The 24,919-nt window shown below is 37.3% G+C and overlaps 1 protein-coding gene across 1 annotated transcript; it reads right to left on the bottom strand.

Moving 5' to 3' along the window:
* Positions 1-121: 121 nt before the first annotated feature.
* zbtb16b (zinc finger and BTB domain containing 16b) lies at positions 122-24,908 on the bottom strand. Its single transcript, XM_073817347.1, has 3 exons — positions 24,788-24,908; positions 21,411-22,678; positions 122-260 (listed from the first exon to the last, which is right to left on the bottom strand). The coding sequence occupies exons 2-3, from the start codon at positions 22,622-22,624 to the stop codon at positions 122-124; spliced, it is 1,353 nt and encodes a 450-aa protein (XP_073673448.1). The 5' UTR covers positions 22,625-22,678; positions 24,788-24,908.
* Between the last annotated feature and the right edge of the window lie 11 nt (positions 24,909-24,919).

Below are 24,919 nucleotides of genomic sequence, written 5' to 3'. Positions count from 1 at the left end.
TAAGCGTGCGGTACATGGTGGACAAACACAGGGCAACAGGGGGCTGACACTTGTTGCACAACAGTGATCACGTATCACTTGTGCAACGGCACTGTAATCTGTTCTTTCTTCCTTATCGGGACTACATCCATGCGTGATCAAGGTATTTATGGGAGGGTTTACCTGAATGAGACAGCATGTGCATCCTCAGTCGTAAACTGTCCAGGAACTGCTTTCCGCAGAACTCACAGCCAAAGGTCTTCACTCCACCATGCAACTTCCTGTGGATGAAACATATATTGATAGGTTAAACTGGTGTAACAATACACAGTCACTACAGACCTGAATATTTTTTTGACCTTGATGTCAAGTGCTTCACAGTGAGAAAATGGCTTCATTAATTTCAGTAAATTATAGATACAATCTATAGCAAAATACATTCATATGTACTTATTAAATTATAAAATATATTTGCTTAAAATATGTCATTTTTGCACCACTAGCCTCACCAAACAGAATACTGAAAATAATGATTGTTTTCAAACAGATTTCTAACATTCCCCTAATCTTCCATTGGTCAAACAAACAAATAGCCACGCCCCCAAACCTACACTATTGGTTGAGTTGTTTCTATATTCAAGTAGCTCATAAGTGCCGCAAAGATAAAACTTTGATACTTGTCTTAATCTTCTTAAAAACTGACAAGATAGAAAATCAATTGTCAGATTTACAAATCTATGTATCAGCATATGAGAGTGTATTGTTTATGTTAGTTTTTGACAGACACTGATGTTAAAAAGAAGCAGATTTGAAAACAAAACATGAGTGTATTGTGTGTTATTTTTTGACAGACATTGATGTTCAAAGAATGTCGTTTAAAAACAAAGCAAATGAGTGTGTATTGTGTGTTATTTTTTCACAGACACTGATGTTCAAATGAGGCCGATTTGAAAACAAAGCATAAGTGTGTATTGTGTATGTTATTTTTTTTGACACACATTGATGTTCAAATGATGCTGATTTTAAAAAGCCTGAGTGTATTGTGTTAATTTTTTTGACAAACATTGATGTTCAAATGATGCAGATTTGAAAACAAAGCATATGAGTGTATATTGTGTATGTTATTTTTTGACAGACATTGATGTTCAAATGACGCTGATTTGAAAACAAAGCATGAGTGTATATTGTGTTATTTTTTTATAGACACTGAGGTCCAAATGAGGCCGATGTAAAAACAAAGCATATAAGAGTGTATTGTGTATGTTATTTTTTGACAGACATTGATGTTCAAATTATAGCAATTTGAAAATGAAGCATGAGTGTATATTGTGTATTTTATTTTTTCACAGACACTGATGTTCAAATGATGCAGATTTGAAAACAAAGCATATGAGTGTATATTGTGTATTTTATTTTTTCACAGACACTGATGTTCAAATGATGCAGATTTGAAAACAAAGCATATGAGTGTATATTGTGTATGTTATTTTTTGACAGACATTGATGTTCAAATGACGCTGATTTGAAAACAAAGCATATGAGAGTGTATTGTGTATGTTTTTTTTTGACACACACTGATGTTCAAATTATAGCAATTTGAAAACGAAGCATGAGTGTATATTGTGTGTGTTATTTTTTGACAGACATTGACGTTCAAATGATTCAGATTTGAAAATGAAGCATATGAGTGTATATTGTGTTATTTTTTTTACAGACACTGATGTCCAAATGAGGCCGATGTAAAAACAAAGCATATAAGAGTGTATTGTGTATGTTATTTTTTGACACACATTGATGTTCAAATTATAGCAATTTGAAAACGAAGCATGAGTGTATATTGTGTTATTTTTTTATAGACACTGATGTCCAAATGAGGCCGATGTAAAAACAAAGCATATAAGAGTGTATTGTGTATGTTATTTGTTGACAGACATTGACATTGAAATGATGCGATTTGAAAATGAAGCATGAGTGTATATTGTGTATTTTATTTTTTCACAGACACTGATGTTCAAATGATGCAGATTTGAAAACAAAGCATATGAGTGTATATTGTGTATGTTATTTTTTGACACACACTGATGTTCAAATTATAGCAATTTGAAAACGAAGCATGAGTGTATATTGTGTGTGTTATTTTTTGACAGACATTGACGTTCAAATGATTCAGATTTGAAAATGAAGCATATGAGTGTATATTGTGTTATTTTTTTTACAGACACTGATGTCCAAATGAGGCCGATGTAAAAACAAAGCATATAAGAGTGTATTGTGTATGTTATTTTTTGACACACATTGATGTTCAAATTATAGCAATTTGAAAACGAAGCATGAGTGTATATTGTGTTATTTTTTTATAGACACTGATGTCCAAATGAGGCCGATGTAAAAACAAAGCATATAAGAGTGTATTGTGTATGTTATTTGTTGACAGACATTGACATTGAAATGATGCGATTTGAAAATGAAGCATGAGTGTATATTGTGTATTTTATTTTTTCACAGACACTGATGTTCAAATGATGCCGATATGAAAACAAAGCAAATGCGTGTATTGCGTATGTTATTTTTTTTGACAGACATTGATGTTCAAATGATGCTGATTTTAAAAAAGCCTATGAGTGTATTGTGTTAATTGTTTTGACAGACATTGATGTTCAAATGATGTTGATTTGAAAAAACAAATAATAGTGTATTGTGTGTTATTTTTTGACAGACATTGATGTTCAAATGATGCTGATTTGAAAACTGATTTGAATACTCATTAAACTTTGAGTAAGTCACTGACAAATGACGGTCATTGCAACATTGCAAAGTGATGGCGCTATAGAGCCATTTTTAAAAAACGTTTGAATAGGTTTAGCATTAGATTAACAGGTCGGAATATATGCTACTTTGACTAGAAACACTGGAGACCGGAAATGCAAAGCATTCTTCGGGTTAAGAGTCAGGTGTGACCGCATTTACGAAAAATGTCTATATTGCATATGTTATTTTTTTTGACAGACACTGATGTTCAAATGATGGCAATTTGAAAACAAAGCATATGAGTGTATATTGTGTATGTTATTTTTTGACAGACATTGATGTTCAAGTGCCAATTTAAAAACAAAACATATACGAGTGTATTGTGTATGTTATTTTTGATAGACATTTATGTGTATAGTGTGTTATTTTTTGACAGACACTGATGTTCAAATTATGCCAATTTGAAAACAAAGCATATGAGTGTATATTGTGTATGTTATTTTTTGACAGACACTGATGCTCAAATTATGCCGATTTAAAGAGTGTGTTACGTTGATATTTATACTTATTCCAGCCGACAGTCAGCCAAGTTTTTGACAGACATGATAATGTGCAACTACGTTTGATTTCTATGTTTATTTAGCAATGACAAGCAATATAAAATATGCTGGAGGTGTTCAGAATACATAGTTAATTTAACTTATTTTACTGAAAAATGTTAAAATATGCTATAAAGTATGTTATAGCTTAAATAAATTGCGTTACTTAGAGACTAACAGGCTTGTGGAAAATGTTATTTTCAACTGTCGCAAACTTGCTAACTTTTGAAAGGTTATTATTATTTTACCAGGAAAGGAGGGGTTTTGATGGGTCTTTTTATTGGAGTGTTTGTAATATTTTTGTATGTTACACTTTACACATTTGGCAGATGCTTTTATATACACAGATACGGTGCTATAGGAATCATTAAATCAATAATAACTGCTCATTTTGAGTGACATACAGGAAAAGGTTACTCAAAAATTGTGTTCTTTCATCATTTCATATATGTGTGCATGAATGACATCTGAGAGTTATGCTGCAAGAGAAATATAGTGCAGAAGTCTTGTATGACTACTTTTAGGACTATTTCTATGGTACTTTACTGACATTTTTGGAAATGCTGGAGATGAATATCTACTTTAACTGTATACATCAGCTTGAAGCTCTGGAACATTCTCCAAAACATCTCCTTGTGTGTTCAATGAAAAAAAGAAAGCATTTACTTAAATGAAATATTCCTTTAAAATTAAAAAAGCACTTTTTTTTATTTAGGAATGCAGCTTGATAAATCCACGCTTGATATTCTAAACATGCCTGCGTCTGTGGCTCATAGTTTATTTTGATGATACACTCGACAGGGTGCTGTGAAAGGTTTAGGGCACATACTTCAAAGACTCCAGGCACTCGAAATATTCATCAAGCAGGTCTGAATCAATTAGGCCTAATACAGCAAAAGCTGTTAATGAACTGAATAGCATATGCCATCATCATCTGATGCCTAAAATAAACCTAGACCTGGATTCAAGAGACGCAACGAGCTTGTCTACAAAAGCGACGTCCGTAACATTCAGCTTCAGCGCAGCTATGAAATATTTACCGTCCAGACGTAGTGACCCGGTGGCTTGAGAGAAAACATTTATGGCTTTGTTTTATCAAAAATTAAACACGCCTCAGAGAAAAGGTACACAAAGAACCCGGACAAATATATTAGTGTTGGGCGATATGCTCAATTTTCATATCGCCCTATCGTCAGCCTGAGAGATCGCCGATACACGATACTATCGTGCTAATTTAATTAATTATCTATGCACTAAATTCCTTATTCGTTTTGGCATATGATTAAGTTGTGCGTGTACAGAGCGCTATCTGCCGGAGTTGTTCAAGTTACTTTCGGTTTCATTCTCTGCTATCGTCAGTGAGTGAGTTGTAAATGTGCGTGCCAGAATGTAAATGAATGTATCTTTCTATACCCGTCATATTGCGAGTATGTTACCGCTGTATGTCTGACCGCTGTCATCAGTTGATGTTGTAGTTCAGTTCATATTGAATGCGGAAGTGATGTGCGTGTAATTCACGTGCGTATGTTTAGCGTCATCTGATCGCATCGTAATTCTAATGAACGCCTAAAGACGTTACTGAGGTGAATGTTTATGTTTACTATATACAGACTGATTATGATACATCATAATTAATTCAGCCTGAACCAGGTTTTACTACCTCTGTTATCCTAATGACTGCAATGCTAATATAATATAACACTCCCTTTAGAATCAGTTAATCTACCACCGTACTGTATGATGAAAATCTCCCATTTTCACTGCACGAGGTGCGTTAAGGCGCTGTGGTCTCTCTATGCGTTTCTGAAGCATCCTAGAACAGACTTTCTGTGCTGCATTGCTAAAGTTAAGTTCTTTGTTGAGGGATAATAATAATAATCGTCTAACTATCGTCAAAGGCATCAACACCAGGCGATATCTCTGACTATCGTCGATACACGATACTATCGTCTATCGGCACAACCCTAAAATATATACACTCCATTTCAATGAAGTAGCTACAGCCACCAGTGAACCAGAAGGGCCCAAAACTGCCCGACAAAGTCAAACATGCCGATTGTCCTTTTAATCTGTCCCCGTGCTCTAAATATTTGTTTTAATTAAAACGTATTAAATGCTCCTGAAATACGCCGGCAGTTCGGTATGTTTAACTGAGTCACGCTGTACATATCAACGACTCGTCCCCCGCCCACTCCTGTTCCCTTCTCTCGCCTGAGTCCTTTCATGTGAATTCCAGCCACACACACACACACAGACGCACCGTCGGCGCGTGCGCTGCATCAACGAGCAGTCGAGCGAACCCGCCGCAGACGTAACCTTTATTCCTGCTATAGAGCCCTTAATTATCACCGCTCCGCAACCGGGGCGCTGCCAGACATGCACGGGCTCATTATGAACAGGGGCATATTATTTCACCTTGAAAAAAGCTATTAAAGCAAACTCTTGCTACCACCTGGAACGGTCGTGGTAAAATATTCATTCCAGGACATTCTCTTGAAGATCATTTGGAGTAACAGAAGCGAATTAGCTTTCTATTCGAATTCAAAGAGTCAGGTGTACGGTCATTTTATTTGACCAAGGATGTTTGCTCAGGTCATGTGCCCTTCGGTTGAGGGCGCAGACAGAATGCATTTTAGCTGCATCTGTAGCATCTGCTTCGTCGTCCCTCTTTGCAGCCACAACACAGGGTCTGAAATAGACCGCCTGACAGAGCCCAGCCTCCCATAAACAATATCCACTCAACCGCAGTGGACACGCTGAGCACCGCTGTCGGCAGCCAACAGACGTTATCTACAGATTTGAGTGTTTGCTGGAAAAATACTAGTGTTATCTTCCTGAATGCTGCCTTGTGGCTTGAAAATTACATATTATTGTGCTGCTAAGCTTTGAAAACACTGTACAATAATGACATGGCATAAACCAAGCTTTTTAACAGAACTGCATTAATGCAGATGTTTAATGGTTGACTAGCAGATTATTGAGGTTTGTTTTGCTATATAATGCTGCTTTTAAAGAGATGTAGTATCAAGCAGCATGCTTTGCTTCATCCAATTCAAGCATTACCTCTGTAGCTCTCTAAACACCTCTTTTGTAATGAGATGTAAGATTATTGTCGCCAGACCCCCCAAAATGCACGTCTTTAGCAGTTTTTTAAGGTCTCGCTGTTGTTTTTCAGTGTCTCACACCATGAGCGCTGCATTATCAACTTCCAAGACTTTTCAAATGTAAAAACAACTGATGTCTTGATGCATTTCATCCAGCAGTTAATTTAATGTATGCTGTGTGAACGTCTTTAAAAAAAGTGTCTGATTTCTTCTGGTGGATGTCCTCAAAGGGCCATTAAAACACCTCTTTTATAATGAACTGTAAGAAAATTATTGTCACACCCCGAAATGTGTGTCTTTAGCAGTTTTTTTAAGGTCTCACTGTTGTTTTCTCAATGCATTTCTTTTCGTCAGTTATTTTAATGTATGCTGTGTAATTGTCCTTAAGAAAAAGTGTCTGATTTGGTCTGGTTGATGTCCTTAAAGGGTCAGTTCACACAAAATTTCTTTCATTATTTACTCTGTTGCTCCAAACTTACACAACTTTCTTTCTTCTTTGGAACACAAAGAATAAAATTTAATTAAATTAAACCTTTTCACAGAAGAAAGTCAGTTATGTATGTTCGGTGACGGTGAGTAGATGACAGAATTTTACTTTTTGCATGATCTATCCATTTATGAGAAATTAGTACACTAGTCAACTCACTAACTAGTTAGGTTTGCCCCTTAATTTTTTTTTTTTTTTAAAAAGGGGCATAATGCATTTCATCTAGCAGTTATTTTAATTTATGCTGTGTAAACTACTGTTGTCAAATTTTAAAAACATCCATTTTGTGCTGACATTTGAGCACTGTTGTGATCCTTAAACAGTACTGACTGGAATCGCGGTATGTTTTACAACAATAGTGTGAACGTCCTTAAGAAAAAGTGTCTGATTTCTTTTGGTGGATGTCCTCAGGGCCATTAAAACACCTCTTTTGTAATGAACTGTAAGAAAATTATTGTCACACCCCAAAATGTATGTCTTCAGCAGTTTTTTAAGGTCTTGCTGTTGTTTTTCAGTGTCTCACGACATGAGCACTGCATTATCAAATGATCAAAACTTTTTAATTTAAAAACAGCTTATTTAAAAAAAAAAAAAAAAAAAGAGTCTTAATGCATTTCATTCAGCAGTTATTTTAATGCATGCTGTGTAACTGTTCTTAAGAAAAAGTGTCTGATTTGGTCTGGTGAACGTCCTTAAAGGAAATTCTGTCATTATTTACTCTGTTGCTCCAAACTTGTACAACTTTTAAATATCTTCTTTTGTGTTCACCTTTTCACAGAAGGAAGTCAGTCATGTACAATTGGTGATGGTGAGTAGATGACAGAAGTTTACTTTTTGCATGATCTATCTCTTTAAGCGAAATTAGTACACTAGTAAACCCACCAACTAGTTAGGTTTGCAGCTTAATTAAAAAAAAAATTGTCTTGATGCATTTCATCTAGCAGTTATTTTAATGTTAGCTGTGTAAACTACTGTAGTTTCCCACTGACATTTGAGCACTGTTGAGCAGATTCTTAAACAGTACTGACTGCTATTGCGGTCTGTAATTTTGACGCTAGTGTGAATGTTCTTAAGAAAAAGTGTCTGATTTCTTCTGGTGAATCCCCTTAAAGGGCCATCAAAACACCTCTTTTGTAATGAACTGTAAGACAATTATTATCACACCCGAAATGTATGTCTTTAGCAGTTTTATATTTAGGAATAAGAATGGGCGAAGGCCCTATTGTTCTTCTAAGGATTCTTATTTTATTTTTTTCAACCTTCTGGGCACTTTTGGGGGCCTTAACATGCTCAAAAACTCTTGAAAATTTGCACGCACATTGGAATCTGCGGCCATCAGGACGCCACAGAGGCTGGGACCCGGGCATGGTTCAGGGCCTCTACAGCGCCCCCTGGAACACAGTAAGAAAACTTGATGTATTGCGCACACATACTTACATGTATTAATATGAAACTTGGTACACATATAGATCTCACTGTGCCAAACAACTTTTGTACTCTATGTTATAGGCTCCACCCAACAGGAAGTGAGATATTCAGGGATGTCTAAAAAGTGCATGCAATGGAAATACTCCTCCTAGGCCTTTCCACTGATGGCCACCAAACTCGGTCAACATGACCTCAAGACATTGGGGACGCAAAATTGCGAGGGAATTTTTGATATCTCGAACGGTTTGGCTGTGGCGGGGCGACAAAGTTATAGCGAGAAATGAGAAACAGGAAGTGCCTAATAACTTTGACACACTTTGTCTGATTTTGACCAAACTTCAGCAGTTTGTTTGTCCTCTGATGCCGATCACAGAGATGTGACTATTATGAGTCAAAGTTATAGCGCCACCAACTGGCAGCAGAAAGCGTGATGTTTTCGAAATGCTTTAAACTCAGCCTCTTAATTTTATTCAATTTGCTTCAAACTTCATCACAATAATGTCAAAACACGGCCGATGAGAATCTGTGAAGGGTGTTATCGATAACTTGTATCATGTTGCCATGGCAACGTGTCAAACTTTAACTTTAGTTTTTTGTGTTTTTGAGCCACTTAAAATGCATAGAATTTCATGAAACTCAACACACACATCTGTATTAATGACAGTTAAACACTGATAAAAGCCCATAAATGGGCGTGGAGCAGGCGCTCCATAGCGCCACCTTTTGACAAAAGTTGGGGGGTTAGTTTGTCCTACAGTCACCAAACTCGGTACATATATTGGACTCATCAAGCCGGACAACTTTCTCATTTACACCCATTAGCTACGACCAACAGGAAGTTGGCTATTTTTATTTAAATGTGGATTTTTGGAAAAATCAGACTGTGGAATTTGAAATACTCCTCCTAGGCCTTTCCACCGATGGCCACCAAACTCGGTCAGCATGACCTCAAGACATTGGGGACGCAAAATTGCCAGGGGATTTTTGATATCTCGAACGGTTTGGCCGTGGCGGGGCGACAAATTATGGCAAGAAATGAGAAACAGGAAGTGTCTAATAACTTTGACACACTTTGCCTGATTTAGATCAAACTTCAGCAGTTTGTTTGTCGTCTGATGCCGATCACAGAGATGTGACTATTATGAGTCAAAGTTATAGTGCCACCAACTGGCAGCAGGAAGTGTGTTGTTCGCAAAACGCTTTTAAATCAGCCTCTTAATTTTACTCAATTTGCTTCAAACTTCATCAGAATAATATCCCAACACAGACGATGAGAATCTGTAAAGGGGTCCTTGATAGATCAAACGCTGTTGCCGCGGCAATGTGTCAAACTGTAACATTTGTTTCCTGTGTTTTTGAGGCAGATAACATGCTTAGAATTTCATGAAACTCAACACACACATCAATATTAATGATAGTAAAACACTGGCAAAAGTTCATAAATGGGCGTGGAGGAGACACTCTATAGCGCCACCTTTTGACAAAGTTGGAGGGTTAGTTGTAGCTACAGACATCAAACTCGGTTGGTATATTGGTCTCATCAAGCCGGACTTTCTAATTTACACCCATTAGCTACGACCAACAGGAAGTCGGCTATTTTGATTTGAATGTGGATTTTTGGAAAAATATAGCTGTGAATAAATTCATATCACTCATAGCAGAATCAGACAGTTCACACCAAACTTTGCCGACATGATGCCAAGATACTGAAGATGCTAAATTGTGAACGGCTTTGGGATATCTTGAACGGTGTTGATGTGGCGATTTATGAAAGTAACAGTAAAAAAGATGAAGAGTTTTTCCATAAATCTTTAAATTGCATTATTCTAACTCATCAAAACTTTTTACATATAAAGAACAAGAAATTCTTAGGAAACACGTGTAGTTTCAAAATGTTATCATGCTCAGAGGCCCCAAAAACATTAAAAGTGTCATATATGTTTGTCAGATTAAAGCTCTAATACCAGGGATGAACACTAGAGGTCCTCATAAGATAAGGAATCGTTTGACCTCTAATGCTATTTAGCTCATTCTCAGTGTGTAAGAATGATAATAATGCATAGAATCAGTTGATATGTACTGTACTGTGAGTGTACTTTTACATAATTATTTTGTATAGGTGCTTAAAGAGCATTAAAATCTTTTTTTTAATCTTTAAAGGAAAAATTATATGATTTATATACATATATACATTCTCACTGATAGGATAAAAATCTTATAAGTATGACACTATACTGCTCAGTTCACTTAATTAGAATGAGAAACAAATACATCAACTAAGTTAATATGTATTTATTTTTAATATATTTGTTTATAATTATTTCACAGATGCTTATAGATCATTAAAATAATATTTAAAATGGTTGTAGATCATAAAACATGTTGGTAACTATTTAAAATAGGATCTCTTTTGTTAACATTAGTTAATGCATTAACAAACATGAACAAACAATAAACAATATATTTTTACTCGATTTTCTTCAAACTTCATCAGAATAATGTCAAAACACGGCCAATGAGAATCTGTAAAGGTGTCCCTGATGCATCAAATACTATTGCCATGGCACATTTAAAAAACATACACTAAAATATGTTTTCTGTCTTTTTGAGGCAGATAACATGCTTAGAATTTCATTTTCCATTTTCAGTAATTTTATATCTTTAAAGTGCAGCATCCAAACTCTTTAAAACTTGTTTCATACAGAGAACTAGTCATTCTAAGGAAACAGTTCATTTTCACAGATATACAAAACTCTCTGAGTAAAAGAAAATTTAAAAGCTATCAGACATCTTTTTTTCACTCTGCTTTTATTTGGGGGTGTGTGTGTTGAGTGTTAGAGTGAGTGCAGGGAGAGGGGGAGACAGAGAGAGAGAGAAAGAGAAGGAGGGAGAGGGGAGGGTGGTTTAAAGGTTACTGTGAATGCATGTGCCCACTGGCCACCGTTTTCCTGATGATACCGGGATGGCAACTGCGCAGATGGCGAGGGCCCGTTCATCGCTGCTTGCAGCTGTAATTATATTTATATTCATAAGAAAAAGTGTCTGATTGGGTCTGATGGATGTCCTTAAAGGGACAGTTCACACAAAAATTCTATCATCATTTACTCTGTTGCTCCAAACTTTCTTTCTTCTGTGGAACAGTCAACCCACCAACTAGTCAGGTTTGCATGTCTCTGCTACAAGCAGCTATAATGTGAATGCTCCTGATAATACACAATTGAGCATTTACTTTTCATCTAAAAAAGGTATTGTAAGTAGCTAATATTAATTGATGTATCTTCAAACCCATAGCAGTTTGATTGCGCTGTAACAAGAGCATCTTTCAGAAACCGCCCATTAATCCCATTCCCTCTGTCCACTTGAAAGACACGAAAGATTGAACAACACTGATCTGAGACAAGGAGAAATACCTGGTAAATGGAACAATGATAGGAAAATCAATACTACTCGTCTCGATCCCAGTCAAAACAACTGTCATTGTCAAAGCAAATCCAAACAGACAGACAAAAAACATCATGACAACTCACTGCATTATTCAAATAGTCTAGTTTGAGCTCAAGTATCTGACACTGATATGTGGATACGAACAGCAACAAAAGAATATTAAATAATCCTAAAGTCAGATCAACGTTAAATCAACATGGAAATCGAACCTCTGAAAGCACGACGTGTTAAAACTTAATCTTCCGGTCGATTTAAGTACACCTGCCCCGAACGAAACGGTTCAGACGAGGTTAGAGGAGAAAAACCAATCTGTAAAGATGATGGTCCATTTGTCTCTACAAGCCGCTGTTATACATTCCTATTAAAATGCAGGCATTAAAATGTCGACTTTTTCTAAGGAGACAAATTGTCGAGCTGTCTGTTTGAGACAGGGTAAGCGCTTGTGTTTCTGGAGTGGGCCACTGGAAGTGGCTTTGATTAATGGCAGGCCAGAGCTGAGCTGCTAGAGTACCTTTCCCACTGAGAGAGCAATTCAGGGGCTGATGTGTGCAATCGGATACTAGAGCACTGCCAAATTACCAATGAGGCGGCTTTAAAGGAAGTCTTCCCTAAAGCAGTGTGAGAAAACCGTATGAAGCATGAATGAGAAAACAGAAACACTTCACACGAACCCACAAACAAATGGCCATTTATCAAGATGCGTCAACTGGAACCGTGACACACATTATCATATTTATGCGCAATGGTACTTAGAAAAAAAAAATCCAAAGAGCATCTAGGTAGTGTTTAATAGTGGATATAGTACAAGTATAGAAATAGTAATAGTAAAGTACTTTCTGATTGAAAAGAATTACATTTGCCACTCAAAAAAGGTAAGTCCAATCACTTTGAACAGCACAACTCTACAATATGATTTAAGGTTGAAGCAACAGTTCACCAAAAAAAAGAAAATCTGATGAAAACGTATTAACTCTCAGGCCATCGAAGATGCAGATGAGTTTGTTTCTTATGGAAACAGATTTGGAGAAATTTTACCTTATATCACCTGCTCACCAATGGTTGCAGTGAATGGGTGCCGTCAAATGAGAGTCCAAACAGCTGATAAAAACATCATGTTTTCTGACGGCACCCATTCACTCCAGAGGAAATTTTTTCCACACCTGTTCTGATGAGCTAACAAACTCATCTACATTTTGAATAGCCTTTTTTCAAAGGAAGCATTAGAGATAGTAACACTTGCCTTAAATACCACAACTAATTCAACAAAATGTGTCACAGGCTGCATATACAGTATTTAAACCATGTTTGGCAGTGGGTTCAGTGACATTCTTCCTTGCAAGGCTAGAGAGGGAAACAGGAAAGATCCTGCAAATTGGGAAGTGTTCAATTTGCCCGTGCAGCGGATGCTCAATGACCTGACGGCTTTGTGTGAGCGAGGCCAGTGCCATTATGACAGCACGAGTACACCCTCACAGCTGACTGTGTTTCCCTGAAGGTCTATTGAAAGATTGCTGCTGGTAATTTCACAGAGTTCTGTCTTGAAAGCTTCAGACGCTGTTGTGCAGGTTGGAAAAGCTGCCAAATGTTGTCTGGGAACATGGTGTAACAACAGTGTGATGGCTGCCATGGATGATATACTATAATTTTGTATCGAAAATGTAGCTACTTAGTGGGGCACCATGAATCACGGCCTCTCGACAAATATTATCATTCTATTAAACTCAGATTCCAGGTAAGCTTACGTGTCGCACACAAGGTCAGTGTGACACTGTGCAAACAAACAGTTTACAGTTTAGATTTGACTCAGTGGCCTTGATAGTACACTGAATACTTAACCTTTGAGCTTATCTGGATATGTTTCTAAACTTTAGACATCAAACATTACATTTTAGGGTTCACTCAGTACAACGGATTATCTACTGTATGATATTACTTTAAAGGAGTAATTTATTACAATATCTATCTATCTATCTATCTATCTATCTATCTATCTATCTATCTATCTATCTATCTATCTATCTATCTATCTATCTATCTATCATACACTGTCTATACCCTATCTGTCTATATACACTTTATCTATCTGTCTATAAACACTCTATCTATCTATCTATCTATCTATCTATCTATCTATCTATCTATCTATCTATCTATCTATCTATCTATCTATCTATCTATCTGTCTGTCTGTCTGTCTGTCTGTCTGTCTGTCTGTCTGTCTGTCTGTCTGTCTGTCTATCTATCTATCTATCTATCTATCTTTCATACGCTGTCTAAACCCTATCTGTCTATATACACTTTATCTATCTGCCTATAAACACTCTATCTATCTATCTATCTATCTATCTATCTATCTATCTATCTATCTATCTATCTATCTATCTATCTATCTATCTATCTATCTATCTATCTATCTATCTATCTATCTATCATCTATCTTTCTATCTATGTCTGTCTGTCTATATACACTCTATATATACTCTGTTTATATACACTATCTATCTATCTATCTATCTATCTATCTATCTATCTATCTATCTATCTGTCTGTCTGTCTGTCTGTCTGTCTGTCTGTCTGTCTGTCTGTCTGTCTATCTATCTATCTATCTATCTATCTATCATCTATCTTTCTATCTATATGTCTGTCTGTCTATATACACTCTATCTATACTCTGTTTATATACACTATCTATCTATCTATCTGTCTGTCTGTCTGTCTGTCTGTCTGTCTATCTATCTGTCTGTCTGTCTGTCTGTCTGTCTGTCTGTCTGTCTGTCTGTCTGTCTGTCTGTCTGTCTGTCTGTCTGTCTGTCTGTCTGTCTATCTATCTATCTATCTATCTATCTATCTATCTATCTATCTTTCTATCTATGTCTATCTATATGTCTGTCTGTCTATATACACTCTATCTATACTCTGTCTATATACACTATCTATCTATCTATCTATATGTCTGTCTATATGCACTCTATCTATCTATACTCTGTTTATATTCTATCTATACTCTGTATATCTGCCTATATACACTAGATAGATACACATCTATCTATCATACGCTGTCTATACTCTATGTCTATATACACTTTATCTATCTGTCTATATACACTACAGTACACTCTATCTATAATCTAATCTATCAGATAGTTAGATGATTTAATACATTTTTATAATATTAATCTACAAAAAGAGTATCTACTCTTTAAAATCTTTAAAACAAGATAACTTATAGATGCACTCTTTATTTTAAAACACTATCTTGAGTTGAAAGTAAAAATCTAAATTTTAATTGTGATTTATGCTTAAAACAAGACAAAAACTATTTGCTTTATAGGTAAGAAAAATGTTTAATTGAACACTTTTGTAAATTTGTTTCAAGAAAATTAACCGTTTCAAGGATATTTAGACATTTTACTGGCAAACAAGCCAAAAATGCTGATTAATAAAATGATTTTGATAACATAACATATAAATTCTAAAAACACTGAACTGCTTGAGTTTTATGAGTTGTTACATTAAATAATCATCCTTCATTTCGGATGTCATTGTAAGACTGTGAATGATTTAAAGGCCAAATGTAGCCCAAATACTGTGTACTTCTGCATTTTCTTCAAGCTTATATAATGAGAATGCAGCTATTCTTGCGTAAGCCCATGAAAAAAGCGACCACTATAGGATGCAAACTTTGACTCTTAGTAAACTTTCTTTCAGTGAGCCAACCAGAGCTCTAGCACAAGAGCCACATTACTGGATGGAATTAGTGTGAAATGCAGGCTACCAGTCATCATCCAAAGACTAAACTAACCTTTTACTTTGATCAGGAGTTTGGGTTACAAGTGAACAGACAGCAAAACATATGGCCGAGCCAACGAGATCAAAGGTTTGAGACGCATTGTTTGTATTTTGGCATATTACGCTAGAGTTTAGGAACTGTGACTAAAGTCACTGTTTTCAGCTGAATCCCAGAGTTGCCAATCAATAAGTCACCCAACCCCCAAAGCTACGAAGCCAGAGCTATGAAAACAGGCGCACACACACTCAAACACACAAAAGAGGGTTTGAACACTAGAACAATGTGAGAAAGAGAAGAAAAAACACCCTCAGGGCGCCAAAGGTCAGCAGTTTGACCCGACCCTAAAGAGTTGACCTGTATAGCCGTGATAAGGGCTGAAAGAGTCCTGTCTTTGCCTGATAGCAGGCTTTGGGGTGAAAAGATACTAGAGGGCTTAAAGTCTTGACCAACTGGATTCCAGAGGTCCGGGAGATGACAGAGGTTTAAAGATCACTGGGTGGCCATAGTCTTGTGGGACAGGAAGGGCTTGAAGCGCTAATGAAGCTTGACCAGGGCAATGCTCTCTGAAAACATATCTTCTCCGGAGGCTGGGTTATCCATTAATGGGCTCAATGTGTTTTCTTTGGCCCCTTCTACACTGTGGATCATTATAAATGTCACACTAATCTTTCAGTAAATTCATGATCTATCACTAGAGCTATCTACAAGTCTATTATAGAATAGTTTAACACAGGGATGGATTAAAATGTAAAAATGTGTATCAAATATAGACCAAAAATTGTATTCAAGTTAAAAAAAACATATTTACAAAAATAACACTGGATGAAACTGTATTAGGTAACTCCAACAAACTCACTGTTAAGTGTCAAATCAGATAAAGATAACTTTACTCTTCTTATTGCCCATTCTTACATTATTGGTTATTATTAGAAGCTCAGATTTCAACATAGATGACAATCAGGTCTTCCAAACTTCCTGTTCAGAAGGGGTATATACAGTGTCCTCTCAGGGGACTAGTGGTATGTAGTTAGGGCTGCTGTTGTAGTTAACCAGAGGATAAAGGGAGAGGCTGAGTAAACAAAATATCTCCTGAAGCAACAGTTGAGAAGACAATAGATGAGCTCTGAAGCCTGGCATGTGAAAGACACTCATTATCTCTGTGCTTCGGTCTCTTTACTATTGAACCGCTCTATGTATACACTGTCATTCAAATGTTTAGGGTGGGAAGTTTTTGGAAGAAGTTTCTTGTGTTTACAAAATCTCAATTTTCTCATTAATTAATTTGATGAAAAATACAATAAAAATACTAAAATTGTGAAATAATTTTATAGTTAAGAAACGAGTGTTTCCTAGTTTAATTTATGTTAAAATGTAATTTATTAATGTGATGCAAAGCTGAATTTTCAGCATCTTACTCCAGTCTTTAGTGATCATGATCCTTCAGAAGTCATTCTAATAAGCTAATTTGAAGCTCAAGAAACATTTATTATTTACAATGTTGAAAACAGTTGTGCTGCTTAATATTTCTGTGGAACCCAGGATCTTTGATGAATAGACTTTTTGTCCAGTTTGACTGCATATTTAATATAAAGAAAGCCAGACTGTGAGGGCTAGACTTACAGTCTTGAAAATGGAACTCTGTATAAAACGCTGTATAGAAGTAATTTTCACCAGCTCACAACTTTCAAAAAAGTTGTATGGAGTTTTCGTCTGCTGAAAGTCAGCTGAACAATTGGTATGTTGTAAAGCAACAGTACAATCCATTGAACGCACTGTACTTCTATCTCTCACAGCCTTCTTTTCATTCATTTCACAAATGAAATATGGCACTAACCTGACTAAGGTCTATAGAAAGGTCAAAATAACAGCATTTAATTGAAATAGAAATCTTTTGTGATATTAACTGCATTTAATTTCACTTATGGTCAATTTAATGCATCCTTCCTGAGTAAAAAAAAAAAAATGTGTTCATTTTTATAACTTTTGAATGGTAGTGTATCATGGTTTACACAAAACATTAAAGGGATAGTTCACCCAAAAATGAAAATTCTGTCATTTATTACTCACCCACATGTCGTTTCTGTGTGAACTGACACATTCAAGGCCCAGAAAGGTAGTAAGGTCATCATTAAAATAGTCTATGCAACATCACTGGTTCAAACTTAATTTTACGAAGTTACGAGAATACAAAAATAATGACTATATTCAACAATTTCTTCTCTGATGTCACATGGACTATTTTAAAAATGTCCTTACTACCTTTCTGGGCCTTGAACATGTCAGTTGCATTGCTGTCTATGCAGGGTCAGAAAGCTCTTGGATTTCATCAAAAATATCTTCATTTGTGCTCTGAAGATGTACAAAGGTCTTACGGGTTTGGAACGTCATGAGGGTGAGTAATTAATGACAGAATTTGCATTTTTGGGTGAACTATCCCTTTAAGCAGGGATCATGTGACACTAAAGACTAAAAGTAATGATGCTGAAAATGCAGCTGATTTTCTATATACAGCTTTGCAAGCTACAGGAAGTAGCTCTATTAGCTCTATTTCCTCTGTCTTTCTTGACCTCTCTCTGTCTCTCAATCTCTCTGTGTTTGCTCTATAACAAAAGATCTAATTAGAGCCGTGAGCGGCAGGGCCAATGCGACTGCTCTAGGATCTCCCGCTTCCAGGGATTCCTAAGCAGCGGAGCTGATCTGTGTCCCCAGAGCCCCTACACGCATCAGTCATCTCCCTGCCGCCCGCGGTGGATTGTGAGTACACATCAGCGGCAGATTAAACCCACTCAGTGGAAAGCAGCACATTCCTCAGCTCAACCACGGGGCAGAAATGACATGCATGACAGGACCGAGACCAAGCACAGCGGATCTCGCAGAGGTCTTAATCCAGAGGAGAGTGTGTTTGTTGCACGACTGTTGTGACGTCCGCTGCTATTGCGTTTATTTCAAACGGATGGTTGCGCTTAAAGTCGTTCCAGAGGACTGGGAATGCTTTGGCTGGTGCATTTGGGTTAAGATTCACGACTTTGAGGGCCTCTCGCAATTGGGGCAAAAGTTTAACTGTTATTGGTATTGGGTCGCCTCGCCATGACCACAATGACCCCGTGGGGCCCCAGGGCTTTCATAACGCCCTGTGTGCAAGTCAGATGTCGGCGGATCTTAACATCTGTCACTGTTCACAAACCAGAAAAGGGCGAGTTGAGTTTATGAACAAATATTAGTGACTGGCTAACCTACTGACCTACTGTCTGGATGTGGTTACTGCACAGCCATCTCAACTTTGTTGACCCTGAACCACAAAATCAGTCATAAAAAGCATGGGTATACTTGTAGCAATAGAGTTGTATGCCAAAAATCATTAAGATTTTAAGTAAAGATCATGAAGATATTTTGTTAATTTCCAACTGTAAAAATATCAAAACTTAATTTTTGATTAGTAATATGCATTGCTACTTAATTTTCACAACTTTAAAGGCAATTTTCACAATATTTCAGATTCCACATTTTCAAATTGTTGTATCTCAGCCAAATATTGTCCTATCCTAACAAGCCATACATCAATGGAAAGAGTATTCATCCAGCTTTTAGTATTTTTAAAATACCCTTATGACAGCTTTTTGGTCCTGGGTCACATATTAATAAACAATTTTGCAAAAATGTTACTGTAAGCAACAACAATATGCCAAAGTACTACTTTTTCTGATAGTTTTCAGCATAAAAGAGGTGTATTCAAGTCGAATTGAATTTTTAATGCCTTTTCTCATACATAGTTCCGGCCAAAACAAGAAGCATCATGTGTTTTAGCGCCACACTGGAACGGAGAACATCTGATAGGATATGTTCGTCAGGCCTCAGACAGGAAACCCGGGTCGGTGTCACTGGGTTCAGCATTTGTGGGAATGAATGAAAGAGTATCAGGTGTGCTGCAATACACACAACGTGTGGCCACTTTATCTGTGTCTGACAGAAGGCTAAAGTCACTATCAGACCATCTTCACCACAGAGACTAAGGAGAGCAGTGTGGGGTTATCTTCCACTCTGATAAATACAGATAAAGCTCGACCTACTGTTTGAGAGTCCAAGTTTAAATTGCACGGTCATCGGTCAAGCCCAAACCAATAAAACTGAAATAACGATGGCCTTTGGTTGCCGACAAAAATGGATTACTACAGCAGTAAATATTTTATTTTGACATATGGTGTAACACCAGTTGGGTGTGCACCAAGTGAAAGCGAGAGGACATTCTGTGCAAAAACAAAAATGCACAAACATGCCTGATGAATATTTATTGGTTGTTTGAGCTTCAAATCCATCTGTCTATCTGAGCAAAGCCGCTCCTGGCCGATCATTTTGACAGTGTGGAGCCAGGGGTTATGGAGGGAAGGTCAGGGTCAAGCTGCACTAAGGAGCCCTTCTTTTCTGCACAGGAAGACCTTGTCCTTCTACAAATCAAATAAAGGCTTGGTGTGTTGAGCTGGCAGATGTTTCCAACCTGCTCGGCACTGCTCTCAACCAGCCTGAGGAAGTGCATTAAAGAGTAAGTTCACCCCAAAAAAGTCCACTTTCTTTCTTCTGAAGAACAACAGCAAAAAAAAAAAAAAAAAAAACACTATATTTAAACAGAAAGTCTTATCCTCATTAAAGAAATAGTTCACCCAAAAATAAAAATTCTGTCATTTATTACTCACTCTCATGTCGTTCCAAACCCGTAAGACCTTCGTTCATCTTAAAATTAAGATATTTTTGACACAACGCAACTGAAAGGTAGTAAGGACATCGTTAAAATAGTCCATGTTGAATAAAATCATTATTTTTGTTTTCTTTGCATACAAAAAGTATTCTCGTAGCTTCATAAAATTATGGTTAAACCACTGATGTCACATTTTATCAATGTTCTCACTACCTTTCCAGGCTTTGTATGTGGTAGTTGCGTTGCTGTTTATGCAGGGTCAGAAAGCTTCTGGATTTCATCAGAAATATCTTAATTTGTGTTCCGAAGTTGAACCTAAGTCTTACGGGTTTGGAACAACATACTGTAAGATTAATGTCTTTCACAATTGTGCTCACGTCCGGCATCTTTTGCAGTGTCTCAGGCATGACATGCATTCTAAAAACCCAATGCTCAGGTCAAAATGACCTCAAATTTTATAAATCGTATCTTTGAAATCTTGCGTTTTTTCCATTCCGTTGGTTGCATTTCACATTTTTCAAAGCAAAAACACATTTTGTTTGAATGGCCCCTAAGATGATTTTGGTACTATGTTTCAAGTCATCTGAAACTCTACAAAAAGAAAAAGACTAAAACATTGCTAAGTTACACATATTAATCAATGCCGTCAAATGTCACTGGTTTCTAAGTGCCTTGTGGTTGATTGTGTTGACAAAATTTAAATATGTGCATTTTCACTAGTTGTATGGAACACATTTATTTTGCTTTTCAGCAGTTTCTACCCATCACTCAAAAAGAGCATCATGAACATTTACTAAATTTCTCTTTCTGCAGGTCCACAGAACAAAAAGTTATACAGGTGAATAATAATTTTTAGGTTCTATTCTTTATACACTCTTAAAAATAAAGGTTCTTTATTTGAATTTATGGTTCAATGAAGATCCTTGAACATCCATGGAACCTTTCAAACACAGAAAAGGTTTTTTAGATTTTTTAAATGTTCTTCAAAATGGTTCTTTTAAGAACTGTTCACTGAAAGGTTCTTTGGAGAACCAAAAACGGTTCTTCTATGGCATCACTGGAGAAACACCCTTTTGAATCCTTTATTTTTAAGAGTGTATAAATATCAAACCATCAGGAAAGCCCCGCATAATTTCACTCACCTGTGTTGTTCAGCAGCTTCATTATCAGGCAGCTCCATGTCACAGACCTCACATCTTTCTTTCTGGGCTTGGACCTCATGCTTCACATTCGCTGTGAAATCCCCGAGCTTGCTCAAGAACTCCCTCTGAATCAAGCTCTGATGGAACAGCCCCCCATAGGCACTGAAATCCATCGACATGGCCAGGGAGGAGGGCACATGTAGCGACGAGGCCATGGACACAGGCAAGGGCAGCATGCTTTCGCTCTTATGGTTGGAGGGGATGGAGCACAGCGAAGCGAAATGTCTATCAGCCAGACTAGTCATATTGACCAGACCCGCTTGGGTGCTGTCCCCTTGGGAATCAGCAGAACTATCAGCGGAGTGGAGCTCGCGGGCGCTTGTGATGACGCTACCTCTAGTCGGGGTTCCAGGAGTGTCCCGGTGCTGCCTGGAATCACCTCCGCCTTCGCCGTTCCTGGGGAAGCCGCCTTCGTGTTGGTAGTCCTCGTCTACCTGCATCATCTCAGTTTTGATTTTATCTAGTAAAGAAGATGAGCTACCAAGGTTGTTTTGGAAACCCTGGGCCATGTTTCCTTGGAGGACAGACTGTCCCATGCTCATCAGACCCTCGACGGCTGCTTTAGTCGGGCTCACGGTTGAAAGACCCAGTTGGGTGGACTCTGAAGATCTCTTATCGACCATGCTGACCAGCGCCAAACGATGGCGATGGCCGGCGTCCTGTATGGAATGCTTTTTAGAGATAAATGTGCTCTTAAGGTACTTGATCCTGCGGTCGTCGGCGTCCTCGCCGCCGTTCTCGTTCATGTTCACATCCGTGTCGTTCTCTTCGGACGCCTGAATGGTTTCTAAGATCTTCAGACATTGCTCCTCCAAGTATTCAATCTCTAAAATCTCTGCGGCGTACAGCAGGTCGTCCAGGTCCTCCAGCTTGGCTTGGAGCGTTGCGGTGTAGGCGTACTCCAGAATCTGCTGGAAGGTCTTTGGTGAGAGGAAGTCCAGAGTGTAATGTTGGCTGTTGCGGTGGAACAGGATCTCAAACATCTTACTAGCACATGCGAGCACGGTTCTGTGGGCATGGAACTCCTGGCTGTCGACCATGATGACCACATCACACAATGTCCCAGAGAGGCGCATCTGGTTGGCCTTCTGCAGGAGCGATGTGGGGTGGCCGGGGTTCTGGAGGTGGATCGCACCCATTTTAGTCAAATCCATTAAATCGGCATCTACCGAACCATCTCACGGATTTGCTTCTCTCCTTAAGTGCTCCTGCAAATGTCATTCAGTCATGCCACAAAAACAAGAATGAGTTCAAATTAGACTACGTCAGATGTTCAATGCTCGGTTCATTCATCTCTGTTGCACAGGTCATGTTAATCATCACTCGAACAGGTTAACTCAGTGCTTTGAGAAAAAAGTCAAAGAGGCGTTGTTGTTGTTGAACCTCTGTACAGAGGCACAAGCTAATCGTCACAACATGTACTTAATGTTACGCAATCGCAGCGATAGTAGTGGAAAGCTGCCAGGTGAAACTGAACCGACGGCATTATGCACATGCTTGAGAGGAACTTGCATTTCTGATATTGTTCTTCAGGCAAGAAACATAATTTGTTTTAATTGTACCTTTACCTTTTGTACTAGCACTCAGGAACATTCCAGCACTGGAGAAGAATATAAACTCACTCCAGGAGTGACATTTTAATCACACATCTATTGTGACACATACTGCTGCACTATAAAAATGATAAGACTAACTGTCTAAAAGCTGTTATAAATTACTTAATAACATTTTTTTTTTCTGGCACTAATATCTAATAATGATAGTTTAACTAGTGGCATTTTGTAAAGTCTCACTGAAGCACAACTGGTTATGTAAAAAGCTAGCCTAAATCGTGTATTCAAATAACACACTGAAATATAAAACTTTACCTGTGAATATTTATTACAAATAGACTGATAAAACAGTTTAGCCAGTTTTTAAAATCCACATTCACAGTTTTCCACTTAATCTCTTTTGGACTCAACAAATAGTGCCATTTATTTAATATTTAAGTACCAACATCTGTCAAACTGATTATGGGTCTGTCTGTAATATTAACATTTAATATGTGACCCTGGACCACAAAACCAGTCATAAGTGTAAATTTGTCGAAATTGAGATTCTTATTATTTACTCAGTACGTCTTACTGAGTAAATAAGCTTTTCATTGATGTATTGTTTGTTAAAACAGGACAATGTTTGTCTGAGATACAACTATTTGAAAACCTGCAATCTGAGGGTGCAAAAAAATCTAAACATTGAGAAAATCGCCTTAAAAGTTGTCCAAATGAAGTTCTTAGCAATGCATATTACTAATCAAAAATCAAGTTTTTATATGTTTATGGTAGAAAATTTACAAAATATCTTCATGGAACATGATCTTTACTTAATATGCTAATGATTTTTGGCATAAAAGAAAAATCGATCATTTTGACCCATACAATGTATTTTTGGCTATTGCTACAAATATACCCGTGCTACTTAAGACTGGTTTTGTGGTCCAGGGTCACATATTTATTCATATCTACTATTATTGTTGTTGTTATTGTATTATTTAAACATAACCTCAATAAATAAAGTGAAAAACATCTACAACATGAACATATGAAGCATAAATACTGCATTCTGCTTTTTAGTCAAACCTCGAGATTATATTTCGTTTGTTTGTTTATTTATTTTGCGCCTATTTCAGACAATAAAGGCATCAAGTTTTGCCTTAAAAAGCTTAAACACTTCACTTAATAAAAACGATGTAAAGAAAAAAAAGGTACGGATGCACTTTGTCCTTCATGACCAACCTGAAAAGGTTGAACACTCCTAACCTCTCAGCCCTCAAATCACGCAAATATATTGAAACCGTGAGTTTATCAGTTTATCAGAACCATATATCCATCTATCAGCCTTTCTATCTCTGACTATATTCAATTTACGCTAATATTACGCTTGCTAAATATGTCAGAATAAGCAACAGATCTGAGACAGCGAAGCCAGTCATGCTTCCTCCGTGCAACAGTCTGTATTCGCAGTCTTTACTGCGCTGCCAAGCGCAAATGCACCTGATTGACAAGTTGTTTTAAGCAACATTTCCAGAGGTTAGTTTATAAACGAAACCATTTTTATAACACTCAAAGTCTACGTGTCCAGAAAGCAGAAATGAGCATGCAGGATAGACGAACACTTAGGTGCGTGCTGTATCTTTAAAGACAAGAAACAAGTTGCATCCTCAACGCAAAATTAACTCATTCTCGCAGCACTTTCACCAAGTAATACGCATTTATGTAGCCAGTCTCAGCATCTGGAAGGAGAAAGGAATAACCGGTGAAGTTATTTCCACTTACCTGCAATTGGCGCGTAAATTGAACACTTGTTATTAAGGCATCAACATACTGAGGTTCACAGGAGCCGCTTCACGCGCACTACACTCGCCGTGCGGATTCCAATCATCATCATCACCGTGACGTCAAAGCAAT

The sequence above is a fragment of the Garra rufa genome, chromosome 14 (genome assembly GCF_049309525.1).
Source record: "Garra rufa chromosome 14, GarRuf1.0, whole genome shotgun sequence".
In the NCBI taxonomy this organism is placed as follows: Eukaryota; Metazoa; Chordata; class Actinopteri; order Cypriniformes; family Cyprinidae; genus Garra; species Garra rufa.
This window is presented reverse-complemented; position numbering and strand designations above follow the sequence as displayed.

Excerpts from the sequence above, each read along its gene's own strand:
- zbtb16b (XM_073817347.1), bottom strand. The coding sequence starts at position 22,624 with ATGGATTTGACTAAAATGGGTGCGATCCACCTCCAGAACCCCGGCCAC. Across the intron at positions 261-21,410 it reads GAAGCTGCTGAACAACACAG|GAAGTTGCATGGTGGAGTGA; the intron begins GTGAGTGAAATT and ends TTTCATCCACAG.